Source organism: Diabrotica virgifera, chromosome 7 (genome assembly GCF_917563875.1).
Source record: "Diabrotica virgifera virgifera chromosome 7, PGI_DIABVI_V3a".
Taxonomy (NCBI): domain Eukaryota; kingdom Metazoa; phylum Arthropoda; class Insecta; order Coleoptera; family Chrysomelidae; genus Diabrotica; species Diabrotica virgifera.
This window is the reverse complement of record NC_065449.1, coordinates 238053140-238074478: the sequence shown is the minus strand read 5'-3', so window position 1 is coordinate 238074478 and position 21339 is coordinate 238053140. Positions and strand designations below refer to the sequence as shown.

Here is a 21339-nt window from a genome sequence, read left to right as displayed (position 1 = left end):
AGTGATTTTTTCCAATATATCGAAAACTATTAGAGATTTTTTATTGAAAATGGACATGTGGCATTATTATGGCAGCAGTATCTTACGAAAAAACTATAGTAAAATTTGGACACCCCATAAAAATTTTATGGGGGTTTTGTTCCTTTAAACCCCCCCAAACTTTTGTGCACGTTTCAATTTAATTATTATTGTAGTACCATTTAAACACAACGTTTTAAAAACTTTTTTGCCTCTTATTGTTTTTTCGAAAAGTCAATTTTTATCGAAATATTTTGAATATTTGTCAAATCCACCACATATTTGTATATGGTTAAGTACGATTATGGAGACTTGGTAATAATATGCAGACTTATTTATGCTTTACATTTTTAGGGATATTTTGAACCATATTAAAAAAGAAGCCAGATCTCGATAAAATGTGCCTTATCGAAAAAATACAGAGGCAAAAAAGTTTTAAAAACATTCTGTTTAACTAATGGTACCTCAGTAATAGTTTAATTGGAACGTACACAAACATTTGGGGGGTTTAAAGGAACAAAACCCCCATAAAATTTTTATGTAGACATGTTAAAAAAGAAGTCACAACTCCATAAAAACTGCCTTATCTGAAAAATACTAAGAAACAAAAATATTGAATTTAACTAATGGTACCACAATAATAAAATTGAATTGGAACATACACAAAAGTTTGGGAGGATCTAAGGGATCAAAACCCCCATAAAATTTTTATGGGGTGCACAAATTTCACCATAATTTTTCTTTAAGATATTCCTGACATAATACTGCCACATGTCCATTTTCAATAAAAAATCGCTAATAGTTTTCGATATAATCGAAAAAATCGATTTTCATTTTGTAATTTCAAAGGGCTGTAACTTTTTTTATGTGCATATTTGTACTAAGGTAAGTTAGGTTCATTCAAACTATTTTTGGTCCCAGAATATGTGATTTAATTTATGACGTGTATTTTTGTTACACCCTGTATATACAGCCGATTACGCACCACCTTAAAAATTGGGCATTTTTGATGTCTCGAATTTCCTAAACCTGTTGTTGCATCTAAGTGATTTTTTTATAATATTCTAGCCTAGGCCCTAGGCTATAGTTTAAGTACCTCCTTATGCTTGTCATGCACAGGGAGCTATACTGTTATATATATTATATCACATCGCACTCTATAGTAATGAGTGAGCCTGCACATATGGAACCATTTGTTTTCTGTCTGCAGGCTCACTCATTACTATAGAGAGCGATATGATATAATGTACATATATTACAGCATAGCTCCCTGTGCATGACAAGCTTAAGGAGGTAACCTATAGCCTAGGCTATAATATTATAAAAAAATCACTTAGATGAAACAACAGGTTTAGGAAATATGAGACATCAAAAATACCCCATATTTAAGGTGGTGCGTTAATTTCTTGGAGAAGTGTATTGTAATTTAATGTAAATAATGTAATATCCAATAATTGTAATTTAATATAAGATGTAATATAAGTTCCTTAAAAAATATATTTTTTATTTCCCACGACATTAGATGGATGTTCGGCAGCAAGACATTGGACCAAACTGGGACGTCCTATGAAGGCCCAATTGACGTCCACCGAACGTCCCTTCGGATGTTAAGTGGACCTCCATTGGGCGTTTGGCAACGTGGCATTTGGACCAAAATTGGACGTCCTGTTAAGGTCCAATTCACGTCCCCTAGAACGTCCGGTTAAGGTCCAATTTACTTCCGATTAAGGTCCCATTTACGTCCAATTAAGGTCCAATTTACGTCCTATTAAGGTCCAATTTACGTCCGATTAAGGTCCAATTTACGTCCGATTAAGGTCCAATTTACGTCCGATTAAGGTCCCATTTACGTCCGATTAAGGTCCAATTTACGTCCTATTAAAGTCCAATTTACGTCCGGTTAAGGTCCAATTTACGTCCGATTAAGGTCCCATTAAGGTCCAATTTACGTCCTATTAAGGTCCAATTTACGTCCGATTAAGGTCCAATTTACGTCCGATTAAGGTCCAATTTATGTCCGATTAAGGTCCAATTTACGTCCGATTAAGGTCCAATTTATGTCCGATTAAGGTCCAATTTACGTCCGATTAAGGTCCAATTTACGTCCCCTAGGACGTCCGATCAAGGTCCAAATTACGTCCGATTAAGGTCCAATATACGTCCCCTCGGACCTTAGATGGACGTCCAATGGACGTTCGGTAGCGCGACATTTGGACCAAAATAGGACGTATAAAGGACGTTCCTCGGACGAAAACGGACGTCCAATGGACGTCCCTAAAGTCCGTGAAGGACGTCCAATGGACGTCCATTGGACGTCCTTGTGCTATTAGGGATACGCATGCGAAACATGGGTGCTGAAAAAGTCAGAAACAGACCTTTTAGAAAGATGGGAGAGAAAAATGCAAAGAGCAATATATGGAGATGTGAAAGGGGGTCAGTGGAGAAGAAGAACCAATAAATAATTGGAAGATAAAGATTAAAGCACAGAGAATAAGATCTTTGGGGCACATCGAGAGAATGGGAAGTAAAAGAATGCCAAAAATGGTACTCTAAGGAAGACCAATACAAAAGAGGAGGAAATGCAGGCCAAGGAAAAGATGGAATGACAGTGTGTATGAAGACCCGAAGAAAAGTAACATTGAGAGATGGAAAGAACTAGCATTGGACAGAAGGAGATGCAGGAAATTTATAAGATTAAAATAAAATGTAATTATAAATGTAAACATTTTAGTTCTAGGCCTGCAAGGCCTGTTGAGCTTAATAAATATATTCATTTTCAAATTGAAAAAGTCTCAGGTTTAAATCACTATTTACCATTTTAATTTTTATTAAATTGGTGGATTCTGCATCTGAGACTCTTCAATTTGTTATGAGATGTCGCTGTATCGCGTCTAATGGGAAATTTGAATTATTTTTCAGATTCCCTTTAAAATGATGGTGGAGCTATTTTTCGATTCAGAGGTGTGCACGCTAACAAAAGCTACTGAGGACGCCTGAAATGGTAGAAACAGCCTGTCTAGCGGGTGTGCAACCCTCTGAATCGAAAACAAGCAAAACCATCATTTATTAATATATTATTATATTCATTTTCATTATTTACTTACAAATAATTGTTGCAGATTTAAGTGCCATTTTTCGACTTAAAAACAATTAAATTGTCTGCTCCGTTTTACACTTCTGCTGTTTAACAGAAAAATACATCATCTGAAAGGTTATAAAAAAAAAACATAAAAAAACCCGACGTTTGTACGACCCATTGAACAGGAGATATATTTTTGAAGTTATACTTCTTTACGATCGAAAGTGAAATTTTATACTTGCCTGGCGCATGCGCAGACAGACAGTATGTAGTTCGTTGCTAATCTTTTAAATTATGTATGTATCAGCGCAAATAAGTCATTAAAAGAATATATTAGTGTTTTTAGTAAATGTATTATTTATTATAATTTTTGTGTCTTTAGATTTGTCTTCCTCGGAAATAAAATATTTTATAATAATAGTAAGTATATATGTATATTTACTTTAAATTTTAAAGTATTTTTTATACCTCACTTGGTCTATTAAATTTGTCAGTATGTATGAGAAATCTTGAAAGCTGTCAAAGCAAAGGGAGTTTAGCTCGGTGGTAGCGTGTTCGACCGGAGATCGAGCGGTTGCTGGTTCGAATCCGTGTGTTATCTACCTTTTATTCTTTTATTTTAGTATTGTTTTAATAACATTTTTTGGAAAGTAGTAAGTAAAAGGCGAAGGTGACTTAATGAAGATGATAAAAAAGAGAAAACTTGAATATCTGGGGCATATAATGAGAGGTAGCAGATACAGGATGCTGCAGTTAATACTCAATGGAAAGATCGACGGAAAAAGAGGAATTGGTCGAAAGAAATATTCATGGCTCCGAAACCTTCGTCAATGGACTGGCTTATCAGCAGATCAATTGTTACATGCCGCACAAGATCGAGAACGATATCGGCAAATTGTTATGGAAGCTACCCACGCCTAAAAATTTGGGCACGGTACTTAAAGAAGAAGAAGTAAGTAAAAATTAGTTTAATCTTTAAATACAAATAACCTGTTGAAAGTATATTTATTTCGTTGAAATCATATAATAGAAGTACATATAACTTCTTACGTGCGTACAAAGTACACACACATTCTTTTTTTTAATCACAGTACAATTGTTTATAAACATTAAGAGCTGAAGTTTGGGGAATTGGTCAAGGAAGTTTCAGTTGTTCATTTAAAATTTAAATGCATAACCAACATTTTGAAAACTTGCGTAAAGTTTGTAAACCGAAAATGTAAAATGTAAAATACATATAAACCGTTAAAATGACGAAAAATTCAAATTTTAGCGTTTTTTGAGCTAAAATCAGATGTATTAATAGGTAGTAACATTAAAAACCTTTATCAGTATTTTGTTTTACTACGAATAAGCCACAATTTTACTTTAAAATTAAGTTTACTTGACGTTTCGATGTCCACTTCGGAAATCGTTTTCAAAATACCGAAGTGTAAATAGAAACGTCCAAATAGGTAAAATAGTATAATAGTAGACAAAAAACAATAACTAAGTATAAAGATAACTATAAACTACAACATAACAATAAAAATAGCTTCAGAACAATATTAATTTTATTGTTTTTATATTATATTTCTTGCCGTCCGGACTAGCAGATTAGTAGCCAGCACCGGTTGCGAACCCTATTAGAATCGAATACTGAACGTAGCTTCTCGATTGTTCAGGAATATTCTAGTATTCTAGTGGCAGTGTAGGCGGGTATAAAAGATCCTCCTCTGGCGCGGAAAATTTGTAGCCGATTCTCGTCCCGGACGTCGAAGAGTAAGGTCACTGCGTGCACACCCCACTCTTACCGACGAACAGCGAGAAGCCTGAGAGCACCAAGTGCTGAAGAAGCGGCGCACGGTTAGCCCTAAGCTATTAGTTTGGAACCAGCGTGAAAAACCAACGACGCTTGGCCGTGTAAACCAAAAAGGTAGACGGATTACTGGGTTTCAGAGGAATACTCTGGCCCTGGGCTCGAGCGAGTTCGCTCGCCCCGAACTCTACCTAGTGTTCACATACGGTTACAAGAACAAGTGCGAGTAAGGGGGCCAAACTAACTGCGAAAAAGGCTTTCAACGAGGGACCCACCAGCAGCAGGGTAAACTGCACCCATCAGGTAATTATAGTCACTGTCTTACGCCGGAAAAGCACGGAGGGGTGGACAAGCCACCTTTATCCCTGGGGTTTACCCCCCAGAACACCTTGAGGCTGAGGTGCCCTCCGATCGCTCGACTTGCATCCTCACCCATTTGTAATGCCTTCTTCTGTAAGGTCAGTCAGCTCCACCCGGTCGCTTCGTCCTCGGACGACGGCCTCGACAAGCGTTGCCACCACCATCACCACCACTACAGCCACCTCTACTGCCAACCAGTTCTCTTCCTTACATCAGGAAGGCACTGTACCCCCAGCCAGAGGTTACAACCGGCTCACGGCGGAGCTAGACCTCGAGACGCTTAGCGCGGAGATGGAAATCGTCCGCAACAAGTATCGCGAGGCCTACCTTCGCATCGAGCAGGACGACGCCTCCAACCCCCTTCTGCAGCGATATGCTAATGATTTTCCGCCTCTAAGAACACCAGCACAGGCTGGTCCTCAGCGACAGAGCGCTCGGAATATTCACGGTGCCATACCCAAAGTCCCAACTCAACCGTCTAAGCAAGCACCCAAACAACCGAAACAACAATCTTCTCAACAGCAACCCTCTTCTCAACCACAAGCAACCATCAGCACTGAAAACAATCCTGAACCGAACGATTTCGTCTTCCAAAGAAGACAAATAAGACAAATGTCTTACGCCAATGCCGCAGCCAATCCACGCCCCAAAACCCAAGCCAGAAATCAAAACGTCATCAACGCCATAAACGATCCCACACTGTCCGAATATCTAATCAAAGATCTCCCAAAAGATCTTTGTAACAAACGTACCTTCTTTCGGCAAATAAATGCCACCACTCTTTTGTCCAACAAAATTCACTCTTGCAAAGTCCTCTCACATGGAATCGCACATCTTCGACTTTTTAATCCTATAAATGCAGGGGATATCGAGAAAGCAATCCACACTGCAACTGGCCAAACCATGGTTACGGTCCATAGCCGTAGCAGAAATGCAAACACTTCCGCAAAAGAGCCCACCTATCTCCTCTGCATAACTGGAATCGACGTGGATTACTCCGAGCAGGAGGTCACCGACTTGCTCACAGAACAGCAATTCCCAGTCGAAAGACTGTGGAGAGTCAAATCCTATAAAACAGGCAAGGACTCCAAAGTGATCAAGGTGGTGACCAAATCCTTGGAAAAATTCACGTCAGCACTGAGCCGAGGCATAACTCTAGATGGCGAGATCTACAATGCCGAACTCCCTCATGGCTCCGACCCTACAATACCCACTCCAAAATATTGCAGCAAATGCTGCATCAACGGACATTCCATCGACGAATGCCCACAAAAAGCATTCGTCTGCCCCCACTGCGGCGGCAACCATAAATCCAGCGCCTGCACCAAACAGCAGGAACCAAAATGCCCGAATTGCGGCGGTGACCACCCCGCATATTCCAACAAGTGTCCTCAAAGACACACCATCCCCTCCGCCCAACATGAAATTCAGCCACTTACGATCGAAAGATCATTCCCCCCTTTCGAACTCCCTACAGAAACAAAAAACATCTTGTCTATTCAGACCGCTCTGTTGCTTAACTTGTTGCCTGAACTTCGTGAGCATATCGCTGCAATCACGGCTAATCTGATTAGCCAAGTCTACGACCACTCGACAGTGGTCCACGGGTACGGGAGCAATGTCACGGTGACATTCCGCTCCAACCACTAAACACCCTCCCTTTATGGATTTCACCCTAGGCACAGTCAACTGTCAGGGTCTCTCCAAAAAGAGACCCCTCATCAAGAATATCCTGTCGAAGCATAACATCCAGATCCTCGCACTCACAGATACTCTGTCGAAAAACGATCCACACTTCGCAGGATATTCGATCATCCATCGAAGCCGCTGTCAGGTTTCACGTGGGAATGGTATTCTCGTGAAACACGGAATACCGCACAACACACACACATTCCCACAAAATTTTCGTCCACCTGATGTGGACTTCCTGGCAATTGACGTGCACATCCCCAACAACGAAACCCTCACGATAGTCTCTTACTACAAACACCCGGGTCAACCACTCAACAGGCATTTGCTAGAGTACTTTTCGAGGCTCGGCAAGGCTGTGTTGATGGGTGACCTAAATTGTAGACATACACAGTTTGGTGATCACCATCAAAACCCAGAAGGCATCCGCCTCACGGATTATCTACTAGACCTTCCCATTTCAAGAATCACCAACACTGAATTCACGTTTTTGAACGCCAATGGGGCCTCTATTATCGACCACATCCTAGTTACTAGTAACATTCTGGATCGGTTCGGGGATAGATGCCACATAGGCGATTCGATAACGTCAGACCACGTACCTCTTCTTGTCGACACCGACATTCTCACTCCAAAACAACCAAACCCTCCAAGATCTATAAGAGACTATCGTCACGCTAACTGGACTGAATTCCAAAACTTCATCACACAAAATCTCCCAATGTTAGGCGAACTCGATACTAACGATAGTATCGACACCAGTGCAACCAATATCGAGAACCTCATCACTGAGGCGATCACGCACGCAATTCCACTCAAACAAATAACTTATACATCACCGGCACTTCCACAATACATCATTGCCAAAATTCAACAAAAACGACGTCTTCTACGTCAATACAAGGCCAACAGAAACCCACTAATCAAAACAGAGTACAACCGAATCTGTGCCAGGATAAAGAGGGAGATATCTGTCCTAACGGCTCGCCGGTGGGAAGAGACTACCTCAAAACTGGACTACAGAGACGGAGGTAAATTCTGGCAAAAATTCAAAGTCCTAACAAAACAAAAATTATCTCAACCATCTCATCTGTTGGTCAACAATCACATAGTCAATTCCCCAGAAGGGAAAGCCGAAGCATTCAAAAATTCGCTTCAAAACAATTTTCAAACGCCAGATAACCCGAACTTTGATCGCATATTTAAATTCAACACAGAATACATTGTAAATGTTACTCTCAACCACCACATTCCAGTCTATGATCCTATCATGGACCCCCTCACAGACAGGGAAACGGAGAGCTTTTGCCAAATCGGCAAAAACAGCGCTCCCGGACCTGATGGCATCAACCGAAGGTGCCTCAAAAAACTTCCAGAGAGTATCATCCCTCTTCTAACTAAAATATTCAATGCATGTCTCAAAAACAGCCATTTTCCTACTCCTTGGAAAGTGGCCAACACCATCATGCTTTTGAAAAAAGGCAAACCCCCAACCGACGTGGAATCCTACAGACCAATTTCATTAATCAATACTCTGGGTAAGGTTCTTGAGCTAATCCTAAAGGAGAGGCTCAATAACTTTCTCGAAAACCACAATATCATACCAAAATTCCAATATGGATTCCAGTCAGGTAAATCTACCAAACATGCATTAATAGATTTCACTACCAAAGTCACTCAAACCATCAACGATGGTTCTATCGCCATAGCCACATTTCTGGATGTGCAGAAGGCTTTCGACCAGGTCTGGCACGACGGGCTTGTTCGGAAACTTCTGGACATCGGGCTTCCATTGCAATTTACCAAAATTGTACACTCCTACCTCCACAACCGTACTGTCAGAGTGAAAATATGCGATCAAAAGTCCACCCCCTTCACTCCACAAGCTGGAGTTCCCCAGGGTTCAGTCCTAGCGCCGCTGTTGTACATCATCTACAACAGCGACATCACTAACCAAAATATCCCAGGTGCTCGGCTGTTTCTCTATGCAGACGACACGACTCTGCTCTCAACTACCTCTCGATACAACCCAAGACTCCTCTTCAGAAGAGCACAGGCTCTGTTGGACGGTGTCGGCGAATGGTGTTGTAAGTGGAGAGTCACGCTCAACGCGAACAAAACAACAACAATTGTGTTTCGCGCCCCTACTGTGTCAAATAGAATCATTCGCAATGAAGACGACCAATATCCTCTGAGTTTGTTGGGAGAAAGGCTTGTTGTTAGCCCGACTGTGAACTATTTGGGAGTACTGTTTACCAGGACTCTCAACTGGGACGCAGATCTAAAGGCAACTTTAGATAGGGTAAGGAACAGGGCCAGACTTCTCAACGCTCTCTCGGGAAAAATTGGCAAGACACACAAGAAGACTCTCATTCACACTTACAAGACCTTTATTCGACCCGTCATGGAGTACAAATCATGTATCTACTCTCTTTGCTCAAGACAAAAACAAGAGAGGTTGTTGAGGACGGAGCGCAGAGTCTTGCGTAGATGTAACTATGAGCACTGGCGATATCCCTCAAACGAAATCCATAACATCTCGAACATCCCCAAAATCACCGAGAGAATAAACTCTCTGAACAGGAACTTCACAATCAAAGTAATCAACGGCCCCCCTTCCGACACACAAGAATCTCTCAAATGTTCCTGTTCATCTTCCGGCCACGTACTCTACCGAAAGCCCAAACGCAAAAAGATTCACGTACCGTCTGCTCTAATGCAAACATGCATTGACGAACTCCCGGTAGAGTACGAAAACATCCTTGAGGCTACCCCGTTAGCCTTCCGTACCCACCTCTAACATTTCCTCTTCCTTACCCCGAACAGGGAGAAGTTGGTTTTTTGCGGTTTCCCAACTTCATTGCACAATTATACCTGTTCGTCCCAAGAAAATAGCCGCAACTATTTTCTCCACTCGAACGCTCACTGTCCACGCTGCGCTCAAAGCCACCTCCTGACCGCCGACGAGGGACGCAGGTTCGCCTGTCGTTGTACAATGGTTTCTAGGGAGCTTGGTCGAAAGCAAAGCACGGACAGTACACGTAAATGTCTATGGAACCAACACCAATCCATCAAACTTTCTTCTCTGTTGACTTCTGGCCTTCTGGACAACACCGTCTGGCATAACCCAGGACCCAAGAACACCAGGACACGGCGCTTGCCCCGGTGTGGTTTTCGGACTGTTTGCTTTGCTGCCAACACAATACATTCACCTCAAACCCTGAAGAGGACAAAATCCTAAACGGGGAAGCACATTGAACGCATTTCTTCTAAACATTATCTAGACAAGCAAATCAAACAATGTGGCATGGCATGGCGCGGAAAATCACAATCAGTTCAAATCTCAGCGAGAAATTTAAAAACGCGAAAGCAGCGAAGTGAATTTTGATTGAAAAAAGTTGTAAAAGTTGTTTTGTAAAAAACAGTTGAGTGTAAAAATGTCTCTTCTACCATATTTGTTTGGCGATGGACCCTACAACAGACCATCAAGGCTTTTCGATCAACATTTTGGAATGGTTTTGGAACCGGAAGATCTGTTTGAACCGGTGTCCAGAAATTTCCTCAGATGTCCTGCTGGTTACATGAGAAACTGGAGGTCTGTAGCGTCAAGAAACGATGATGGTTCCACAGTAAATTTCGGTAAAGACCAGTTCTCAGCCAATCTAGATGTCCAGCAGTTCAAACCCGAAGAAATTACTGTGAAAGTAACAGGAGACCGGGAGGTTACCATCGAAGGCAAACACGAAGAAAAAGAGGACGAACATGGTTCTGTTTATAGACACTTTGTCAGAAGATATGTTTTGCCCAAAAATTATGATATGGGTAAAATCGAGTCCAAGCTGTCTTCAGATGGTGTCCTTTCAATTATGGCCCCCAAAGTTGAGGATGAATCCAAAGAACACAAGAGTATTCCTGTGGAACAAACTGGTAAGCCAGTTAAAGCAGTAGAAGGAGAAAAAGGAGCTGTTCCGAAAAAGTAAAATATTCAAATATTTTATTTCGTTTATTCGCATTATTTGAACTTGATCTTGTTACGTTCATTTTATAAAAAATGTTTTTTGTTTGTATTGTCATTATATTGCAGGTCATGTAAAATTATAAAATATGTGTAAGACCGATTTCATATTTCATCCAAATATTTTTTACATTTTGTCAATTTTTTTTAATAAAAACTAGTAATAAAAGTATGTTGTTTTTATTCTGTATTCTGATTTACCTATTAGCATTTAGTGTGTTGATGGTCACTTAGAATCTTTTTAGGTACCTACCTACTTATATACTTTTTTTTTCTAAAAACATTAATGAGTTATTTTATCAATTTGACTTACAGACTATATACTAATTTAAGTTTAATGATTATAATTCTACTTAAGAATTTCTAAAACATTTTGGAAATTTTTAAATTTTCCAAATTAATTACAACACTGCGGTAAACACACAATTTGCTGCCGGAAATTTTTTTACTGTTTCTAGGTAATTTGGGTCTGCTGAATCCAAAAATGCCACCAGATTTGTTCCATAAGAAAATTCGAAAACAGATCACATACCTATCTAACATATAGGGTAATTTAACGCAGCACCACCTACCTATATGTGTAGTGCTGCTACCCATCAAATAAACAAAAACACGAATAAAAAGTAAGATATTTATTGTATAACAATATACTTACAAAAATCATTACATATACACAGAATTATTAACTATAGTTAATAATTCTGTGACATATATCTGCCAAAAAACTTAACTTTTCATCTAACCTAACCGGCCAACCTAGGGTAACCTAATCGCAGCACAATCTGTTATTCGGCGTCACCAAAAAACTTCGTTTTCTATGATTTTCTTGCAATGGCTTTAAAAGACGGTCCCTTTGAAGACTCCAGCAGTAATCCTCCATCATGTGAGTGTCCCATCTCCCCTGATACTTCTCTTCCATCGTTTTGATTTCTTGGTGGAAGCGTTCCCCTTGTTCCTCACTAAGGTCACCAAGATTTTCTGGGAAACGGTCTAAGTGGCTGTGGAGGTAATGAATTTTAATACTCATATGACAACCGTCTTTGTTAAAATTTTTGAGCATTTCTTCCACTATATCCCGGTAATTTTTCGATTTATTGTTTCCAAGAAAATTTTTCACAACTTTCACAAAATAACATCATGCATTACATTCAATTTCAGTCATCGATTCTGTAAAATGCGAATATTTTATAAGTTGTATCTGAGGCCCATCAAATATTCCGGCTTTCAATTTTTCTTTACTAAGTGCAGGGAATTTGCTGGACAAGTGTTCAAAACAAGGACGATTCTGGTCTAGAGCCTTTACAAATTGTTTCATCAGCCCTAGTTTAATATGTAACGGAGGTAATATTATTTTCTCTCGGTCGACCAATGCTTCGTTACCTACGGTAGCTTTTCCTTGAACTAAAGCATCTCTAGAACTCAATTTTCTTTTAAATAGTTCAGTATTGGTCCTTAGCCCTGCTATCACAAAGACACAGGAAACAAGGATATTTTGTATAGCCACCTTTTTTGTCCCAGGAAAAAGTTCACCATCTTAAAATCAACACAGATCGCCCACTGATGTTGATAATAATTGATGTTTTTTAGCACCAGCGATATTGTTTTATATTCTTCTTTCATTTTTATAGAATGCCCAATTGGTATACTTCCATATATTATGTTGCCATTATGTATAAGGAAGGACACACTTTAAACTTCGTTTGTAACTGTCAATAAAAAGACGCCAGTGATCTGGTGTATACTCCGATACACCCACTTTTTTCTATAACAGTCCTTTAATATTGTTACAAAATACCATATCATCTTGCTGAGAAAAACAAAGGCAAAGCTTTGTCTAATAGGCCTGGATCCCGCGCACCAAAAAAAGTTAATTAATAGCAAGCTAAAAATTTGTTAATAGCTTAACGGTGTCTAGTCGGACACACTTTGATGTATAAGAACACTGGAACAGGTGAAGTTTTAATTGTGGAACAGTTTAAAAATTTGGAACGTCAGATTACGAAAACGTCCCATGTATTTTGTCGGACAGAACATCCAATTGATTTGTTACCCTTTCATTAAACTCTCATAAAAAAATCAGACTGCTATTAGTAACCAACACGATTCCTGACATTTGACATGTTCTTCGTGTTCTACTTTTTAATTTGCCCAGTTGGTGATAAACACCAGTCTGATTTTTACATGAGAGTTTAATGAAATGGTAACAAAACAATTGGAAGTTCTGTCCGACAAAATACATGGAACGTTTTCGTAGTCAAACGTTTCAAATGTTTAACCTGTTCCACAATTAAAACTTTCCCTGTTTCAGTGTTCCCATACATCAAAGTTTGTCCGACTAGATACAGTTAAGCTATTAACAAATTTTCAGCTTGCTATTAATCAACTTTTTTTGATACGCGTATATTTATTGTTTTTATCTCTTTGTGTATTTTATTATTACTGTACAATCTGTTTTCATCTCCTTCATGATCTTGACTAATCTCTTGACATTATTAAGTTACTGTTTTTATTGTATCATTAATCCTTTCAGATCAAAGACTTCCTTATTCACTATTGGAGAATTTTGGGATATTTCTTTGGCGCAGTCCTTAGACGGGATCTTGCATATACCTTGATTTTCCAATGCAATTTTTGTTTTTGCGGATAGTTTTATGGTTGAGATTTTTCTGTCGGTGTTAAAATATAGTCTCTATTTTGTTTTTCCTTAGCACTCTGCTGATTTTACCTGTCATGCCCTTTATTGGGCAGGATTGTTTTTCAATTGATTTTTCTTCTTCTTTCCAAGCAATGCAAAGGCAACAATTTTGTATTCTTCTTCTTATAGTGCCATCTGCCATGATCTGTACTTTGCACACTGCTGCTCTGAAAATATTTGTGGTTTTCGACTTCGACTTCCTAGTCCGCGTTTGCCTTCTATTTTTCCATGTAAAATTAGTTGCAGCAGTCCATATTGCTGTTCCTGATAATATGACCGAGGTATTCGATTGTGGCTGTTTTTTTATTGTAGTTAACAGCTCTTTTTATGGTATGAGGTACCTTCAGGATTCGATGATAAAGATCTCAAAAGCCTAAATTTTTTTGCAGGTGGCGTCTGTGAGAGTCCACAACTCAACTTCGTACACGTACAACAGTATACGAATTGTGTATTAATATTATCTATTGTTTTTAAGGAACGCAACGGAATGCTGCCAAAAGATATTTTCTACGAGGTTTGTCTTAGCAGCCACGTGAAGTTTTCGATGACAGATATGGAGCAACTTTTAAAACTACTAAATATAATGTCGGACGATCAAATTAATTACAAGAGATTTGTCGACATGATAAACGTTAACGCTCCAACAATAGAATTAATGTCAACTAAGGATATTCCTCCCGAAAAGCTTTACTATATCACAACAAATCAAGCTGCAGGGTGTGATTATTTATTTATTAACAATGCAAGTAAGTAAATAGTAAATTCTTAAAGTTTTTAAACTAAAACATTCGAAAATCGATAGACTATATTCAACCCAATGCAGAACTGTACTTTTTGTTTGTTTGGGGGGGGGGGGGGGGGTTAAAAATGGACCTCAGTTGCACTACGGATGACACCATTACGTCCAGAAGAAGTCATTTGCACACGATCTAAAGACCGTTTGAGAGGAGGAAGCCCATCCTCCTTGATTGGGACAAGTGTACCCGAATTCAACACTTATGGCTCTGATTTCCATTAATGAAATCGATTCATCTCTGGAATATAAATAAACGTACCAGTTTTCGTTTTTCTAAATAGTTTTTTTTGAAATTTTCTTTTGATATTCAAAAAAGAAAAATTTTCAAATCGATTTTTCTAGAAAACGGTGTATCCTATCGACTTAAAGTAAGAGTACCTTTTGGTACTATACTATAATACCTTACATTTTAATAATCCAGGCTCAAGAATGCTTAGAAATTAAAAACAAAAAAGTTATGTGATAATATAACTGTAGCCCTACCCAAAACGGACGCCTATGACCGGTACTAGAAATTTGCAATGGATGGAATCGATTTAACTCTGAAAGATAATTATGTGCACCAAGTTTCGTTTTTTTCTAAATAGAATCGTTCTGGAGATATTTAAGAAAAACTAATTACCAGACGCCATCTTCAATTAGCTCTAGCTCCTTTGGGAAGCATTTTCGGACAAGATGAATTGGGTTAAATTGTTCTAAAATTATCTGAGGAATCTCCTGTCTTCGTTTGTCGGTAGAGTTTCTGGACACCCTGCATAAGCGATTAAAATTTTTGAAAATTGCGAAATCGGCCATTCTTAACCCTAAATCGGACATTTAGCTAAAAATTTCAATGTTGCCAAGGTAGGTAGATATTCTTTAAACATTGATTGATGAAATCCCGAAGAGTTTTTTGCAATAAAATATCGAAAACCCCTTTGTTTTTTTAATTGCTAATCAAGCGGGCACGACACTGTAGTATAAGTGAGGACGTTTGTGTTTGCATAAATTCAGTATCTCGAAAATGGCCAAGTTTGAAGACAAATCCTCAGACAGGTCGATTTTTATTTTTGAATTAGGACTTCTTGGCATTTATACAATACTAGTGACGTCATCCATCTGGGCGTGATGACGTAATCGATGATTTTTTAAATACGAGTAGGGGTTGTGTGATAGCTCATTTGAAAGGTTATTTAATTATCTATTCGGTAATATAAACATTAACATAATTATTTGTACAGGGTATACAGAAAATCTTTTCTTCTTTTTGTCAAATTTAATCAAAGTTAATTTAATTAAAAAAAAATTTTTGTACACCCTGTATAAATAATTATGTTAATGTTTATATTACTGAATAGAGAATTAAATAACCTTTCAAATAAGCTATCACACAACCCCTACTCCCATTTAAAAAAATCATCGATTACGTCATCACGCCCAGATAGATGACGTCACTAGTATTATATATATTCCAAAAAGTCCTAATTTAAAAATAAAAATCGACCTGTCTGAGGATTTCTCTTTAAATTTGCCCATTCTCGAGATAATGAATTTATGCCAACTCAAACGTCCTCACTTATACTACAGTGTCGCGCCCGCTTGATTAGCAATTAAAAAACAAAGGGGTTTCCGGTAATGTATTGCAAAAAACTCTTCGGGATTTCATCAATCAATGTTTAAAGAATATCTACCTACCTTGGCAATATTGAAATTTTTAGTTAAATGTCCGATTTAGGGTTAAAAATGGCCGATTTCGCAATTTTCAAAAATTTTAATCGCTTATATAACAAAAACTATTAACCTAAGAGAAAAATCACTAAAGACCTTTTCTGTTTGGACTGATTCAAAAAACCTAAAAAAATTTTGTTCGATGCAAAAAAAATAATTTTAGGAAAAACCCCTAATCTTTCCCCTCGCCTGGCATGGTCTTATGCTGTTCAGAATCGCCTGTCATTGTATTTACACATTTCTTCTAAATGACTTACTCAAACACATACTTAAATTTAAACTTTACAGGAGAAAGTTTATTTTTCCCCTAAACTATATATGCACTTTTCGATTCACCTGGTAGAAACACGTGCAGGGCTGATGCCTGCCAGGTCATGGTTTTTAGTCTTGGTGTGCTATGAATTATCACTTATCACTATACAAATTTATAGCCTTACAGGAAGACCGTTAGTCGGAGCGGAGGGTTCACTAGCTCTTAGACTACTATACCAGAGTCTTGACCACGTTTACTATTTCCTCCACTCTTGCTGGTTTTGTGCTGTAATTTCCCATTGTTGCACTCCCATCTTTTGTAGATCACTCGATACTGCATCATTCCATCTTTTTCTTGGGTGACTAGCTATCCTACTATCCGGTATTTCCCAGAAGATTGTATTCAGTAGTCTTTCATCATTCGATCTCAGTATATATGCTCGGAGTTCCTGGTTATGTCTTAAGGCCCAAAGATCGTTCGGAGGATCTTCATCCATTTGAAGTCTAATAGTTTTCTTGTTTCACGCTGGTTCAGTGTCCACGTCTCACTTCCATACGGTATTATGGGTGAGTTGAATTAGTAGAAAATTGAAATAGAAAACTCTAAAACTACTATTAAATTATCGCTATTGGTTTATCTCTTACTCCTCTTTCTGCTTATTGCAAATCTGATTTTTATAAAGAAATTCATCACTTTTAAACATCATCATCATAAGAAGTCACCACTCCTGTCGATTTCTGGCAACTTCCCTCCATCTTCTGACCCTTAGAATATTTAGGTCTTCTTCCGTATCATCAATCCATCTTCTTCGTGGTCGTCCTCTACTTCTTGCGCCCTCTGGTTTTGAAAATGTTAATATCTTCGTTTATTCGTGATATGACATCCTAGCAATGTGTCCATCCCATAAGTCTCTGCACTTTAACTTTTAAGCATATTAAAACAAAATAATTTGCAGATATGCCTACTGCGGGCATTCCTACTCATAGAACAGATTTGCCAGCACCATATCAACCTGCAGGTTCATGTTTAGCTGATCTTGAAAGTTTGGGCGACTCAACCAATATAAAAACTTTGCTCAATCCAAGTATATACACGAATTATGGACTAAATTTCAGAGATTTCTTTTTGGTAAGTAATGTAACTGAAAACTGAATGTTCCTATGTGGAAATTGTAGATGTCGTCACTTAAAATTACTTATTATGTCGAGTGTTAGCCAATTCTGAGTTTTGTTTCATATATTTCTGTTGTGTATTCCAGTATTTTCTCTCTTTTGTCTCTTTTCTTACATTTGTTTATATATTTTTCAGTAAAGTGTAAGTTTAGAGTAAATAATAAATGATTTGGTTTATAATTGGCCTAGATTTGCCACCTTTCTTTATTTCTTTCTTTTGGACACACTTTTTTTAATCTCCTTTGAATTGTTCCAGATCTTGTGGCGTCTGTTTACTATGTGTGTCCCACCTTGATTTTACAGTACAGGCACGTACAGGTTCCTATGACCAACATTGATGCCAAATTTTATCAGAAACAGGTTTTAAGCAAATATACTTTTTTCTATAGGATAACTTAGGAATTAATATTATTGAGATTTTGTCAGAGGTTCTAAAACATTTTTTTTTTCGAAAAATAACTGAACTAACTAACAATTAATGAACTTCAACAAATCAAATCAACAAATCGAATTTTAAGTTTAAAATTTATACTAAATTTTAATGAGGGTGTAAACACATTAAAATGACATTAATTTCAGGTTGGAAATCAGTCATTAAGAATAGGGCTTTTCATTCTCAGTCATTTGTTTCGAGCTTGTGTCATGTGTGACATAATATTAATATATCTACGTCATACGTTATTGGTATATAGCAATGATACAAACCAAAGACGTATGGCGTAGATATATTAATATTATGTGACACATGACAGAAGCTCGAAACAAATGACAATCGATGAAAAGCCCTATAACAATAAACTGTCATTTGGATCCAAATTTTCCAAATAAGCAATCAGTTACTCAATACAATGTTATCAGTAATAATTATAAGTTTATTTGATATTCTTTTTTATAATTTAATTTAGGTGAACTGACCATCAAGAATTATAATTTATTTATTCTCAACTGTAGGAGAATATAAAACTTTACTTAAACTTGATTGACAATCTATTTTATATTTTTCTTGACATTACTTCAGAACTGTCTATACTGTCAATACATAAATTAACAACCATAATAGAACTACATCCACTTTTAATGTTGGATATTCTAAACAGAGCCTATTTTACTTCAAATCAGGCCCGAGGCCCTACACAATTTTCGGGCCCCTAAATATGATTTAATAATATTAATAACTTTTTTAAATAAATTAATTATTTAATAGAAATATACTTGTAACAAAAATGTTAATCTTAAATAAGTTTAAATTTTTATTAACAATAAATAAAATTTAAAAACAATTAAACGTTGTTTATTATTACAGTCATACAGGTTGAAGGTTCGCATTTTTTAAGATACTCAACAGAAATTTAAATTTAAATCGCAACCTACTGCGAATACACAAACAGGGTAATTTTTCTATACTTATTTTATTTCGCGTTAGCTTGATATCGGAAAAAGTTATTTGAAAAAATACTTCCAAATCTTATTCTAACCCCACATACCAAATTGCATGACAAAATTCGAACTTTTAGTTTTTTCAGTATTTGTAGTCAGGACCCTAAAATTCGTCTGTCCCGTGATGCATCTCAGGCCAACCAATTTTAAGTTTTAGGATCCTGACTACAAATAATGAAAAATACTAAAAATGCGAATTTTGTTATGAAATTTGGTACGTACGTGGGGTTAGAATAATATTTGGAACATCTTTTTCACATAACTTTTTCCGATATTTCTAACGGGAAGTAAAATATCGAAATTTTACCGTTTTTGGAGTCGCAGTAGGCTGCGTTTAAAATTTAAATTTCAGCTGAGTATATTAAAAAATGTGAACATTCAACCTGCATAACTGTACAAAAGTTCACATTTGTATTTATTTTGATAGTCAAAATGTATGGCTGTCTTCGTCTTAAATGCGACACACTATACAACTATACATATATGTCATTTCCTTTTGTAAATAATTTGGTTGTTGAACCATAAAAGGATAGACCGTTCTTTGACAAAAATTAATGGTTGCTATTGCTGTTATTCGTTGAATAAGGTTTCTCCAAATGTGCCTTTTCTTCTAAATAACTTTTTTCCGTTAATGTTACAATTTTTCCTGCTACCTATACTACTTCTCTTGATTAACGTACCAATTATATTGATGAAATATATTCAGGAGACCGCGCGCGTCATATAAGTCTTCGGTCCGTCTCCTGCTTTTTTCGTTCTACCTCTGACGTGACCTTCCTCGTGATGGGTGGTGGAGCAATCCCAGCTATGGGGTATACCTCTTCGATAGGTGTCGGTTTCAGGTAACCCGATATTATAGGAACCATTTCATTTAGAGCCACGTCGACGTTCTTTGCGTGAGCAGAGTTTGCCCATACTGGTGCTCCGAACTCCGCGGCCGAAAAACATAATGCTAAGGCAGAAGTGCGGAGAGTGTGTGGTTGTGCTCCCCATTTTGTATTAGTTAGCTTGCGGATATTATTTCTGGCACTTACTTTCTTCTCGACATCTTGACAGTGGTATCGGTAAGACAGAGTTCTATCCAGACGGACGCCAAGGTATTTTGGCGTCTTGTTGTGTTCCAGCATCTGACCACGCCATTCCACCTCCAGCGGCCTTCGAGCATGCTTGTATCTAAGGTGGAAAGCGCATACCTTGGTTTTTGTGGGATTGAGTTTCTATATATAGTTCTTACAGTTTTTGCAGAAGGGGTCCAGACAGGAGGAGACACTCGTGGCTCCAAAACTTGCGGATTGTCATCTGCCGAACTATTCAGATCTGCCATAAACAAAGTCAAAATAGCCATGTTAATTGTCAACGTTCGGAACGGACAAGGCACATGAAGAAGAAGTTCTTAGTCCTGCATGTTCATCCCTTTATATGGGCATCCTTTCTTCCTCATATATCCTTGATTATGGTTAACATCTTACAACTTGTAATTTAACACACAAAGTACATTTACATGGACTTTTTTTAGCCCAGGCAACCTGACGTGTTAAAAACGCTCTTTGAGAAAGTTGGATATTGTTTTCCTGGAGACAAATTTGAGAAAATCTGGAAAGAAGGTGTGGAACAAGATGAAACCGGTTTAGTTTGTGTAGATACATTCAAAAAATTACTGGAAAAATACACTCCTATTCAAAAAATCCGCGTAGATGAAGCCGACTGCTGAAAATAGTCTATACATATACCTATGTAAATAAATTTGTATATTTTTATTTTATTATTAAACATTTTTTGTTTAAATTAATCCGTGTATTTATTGATTACCATAAAGCGTTCGATACAGTAAAGCATGGTAAGTTGATGGAGATATTAACCAATGTTGGACTAAACCCCTGTGATCTAAGAATTATTAGCAATATTTACTGGAATCAAACATAGTCTATCGTGAGGTCCATCAGGGATGTATACTATCACCACTGCTGTTTAACATATACTCTGAGGGAAACTTTTAAGAAGCAGTGAATGAGGTTGGAGCCGGAATTCGGATTAACGGAGAATGTATCAATAACATAAGATACGCAGACGATACGGTGGTATTCGATGAAGTTATGAAGTCCTCCAGGAGTTAATGAATAGAATCACAGAAGAAGTCAGATATGAACTTTCACTAAACGTTAAGAAAACAAAATGTATGATGATCTCTAAGAAGAAACAGTAATTTGGACGAATCAGTGTGAAAGGTCAACCAATAGAAAGAGTAAAAACATACACCTACCTTGGTATGAACGTCAATGAAAATTGGGACCATTTCATGTTCAAATGTCATGATTTATCA

At 37.6% G+C, this 21339-nt stretch overlaps 2 protein-coding genes across 2 annotated transcripts in view; both read left to right on the top strand.

The window, feature by feature from the left end:
• LOC114328339 (EF-hand domain-containing family member B-like) overlaps window positions 1-20808 on the top strand; it is a 56189-nt gene extending 35381 nt beyond the window's left edge. Inside the window, exons 7-9 of the mRNA XM_050656357.1 lie at window positions 14130-14400; window positions 17366-17538; window positions 20536-20808. Coding sequence (XP_050512314.1) covers window positions 14130-14400; window positions 17366-17538; window positions 20536-20730 — 639 coding nt within the window. The 3' untranslated portion in view covers window positions 20731-20808. The remainder of the gene's footprint in view (window positions 1-14129; window positions 14401-17365; window positions 17539-20535) is intronic.
• LOC114327901 (protein lethal(2)essential for life-like) lies at window positions 10263-11128 on the top strand. The gene has a single exon (XM_028276616.2). It carries the CDS (start codon window positions 10382-10384, stop codon window positions 10922-10924), a length of 543 nt encoding a protein of 180 aa, XP_028132417.1. The 5' UTR covers window positions 10263-10381; the 3' UTR covers window positions 10925-11128.
• Window positions 20809-21339: the final 531 nt, after the last annotated feature.

Coding starts and splice junctions, on each gene's coding strand:
- LOC114327901 (XM_028276616.2), top strand. CDS start 10,382: ATGTCTCTTCTACCATATTTGTTTGGCGATGGACCCTACAACAGACCA.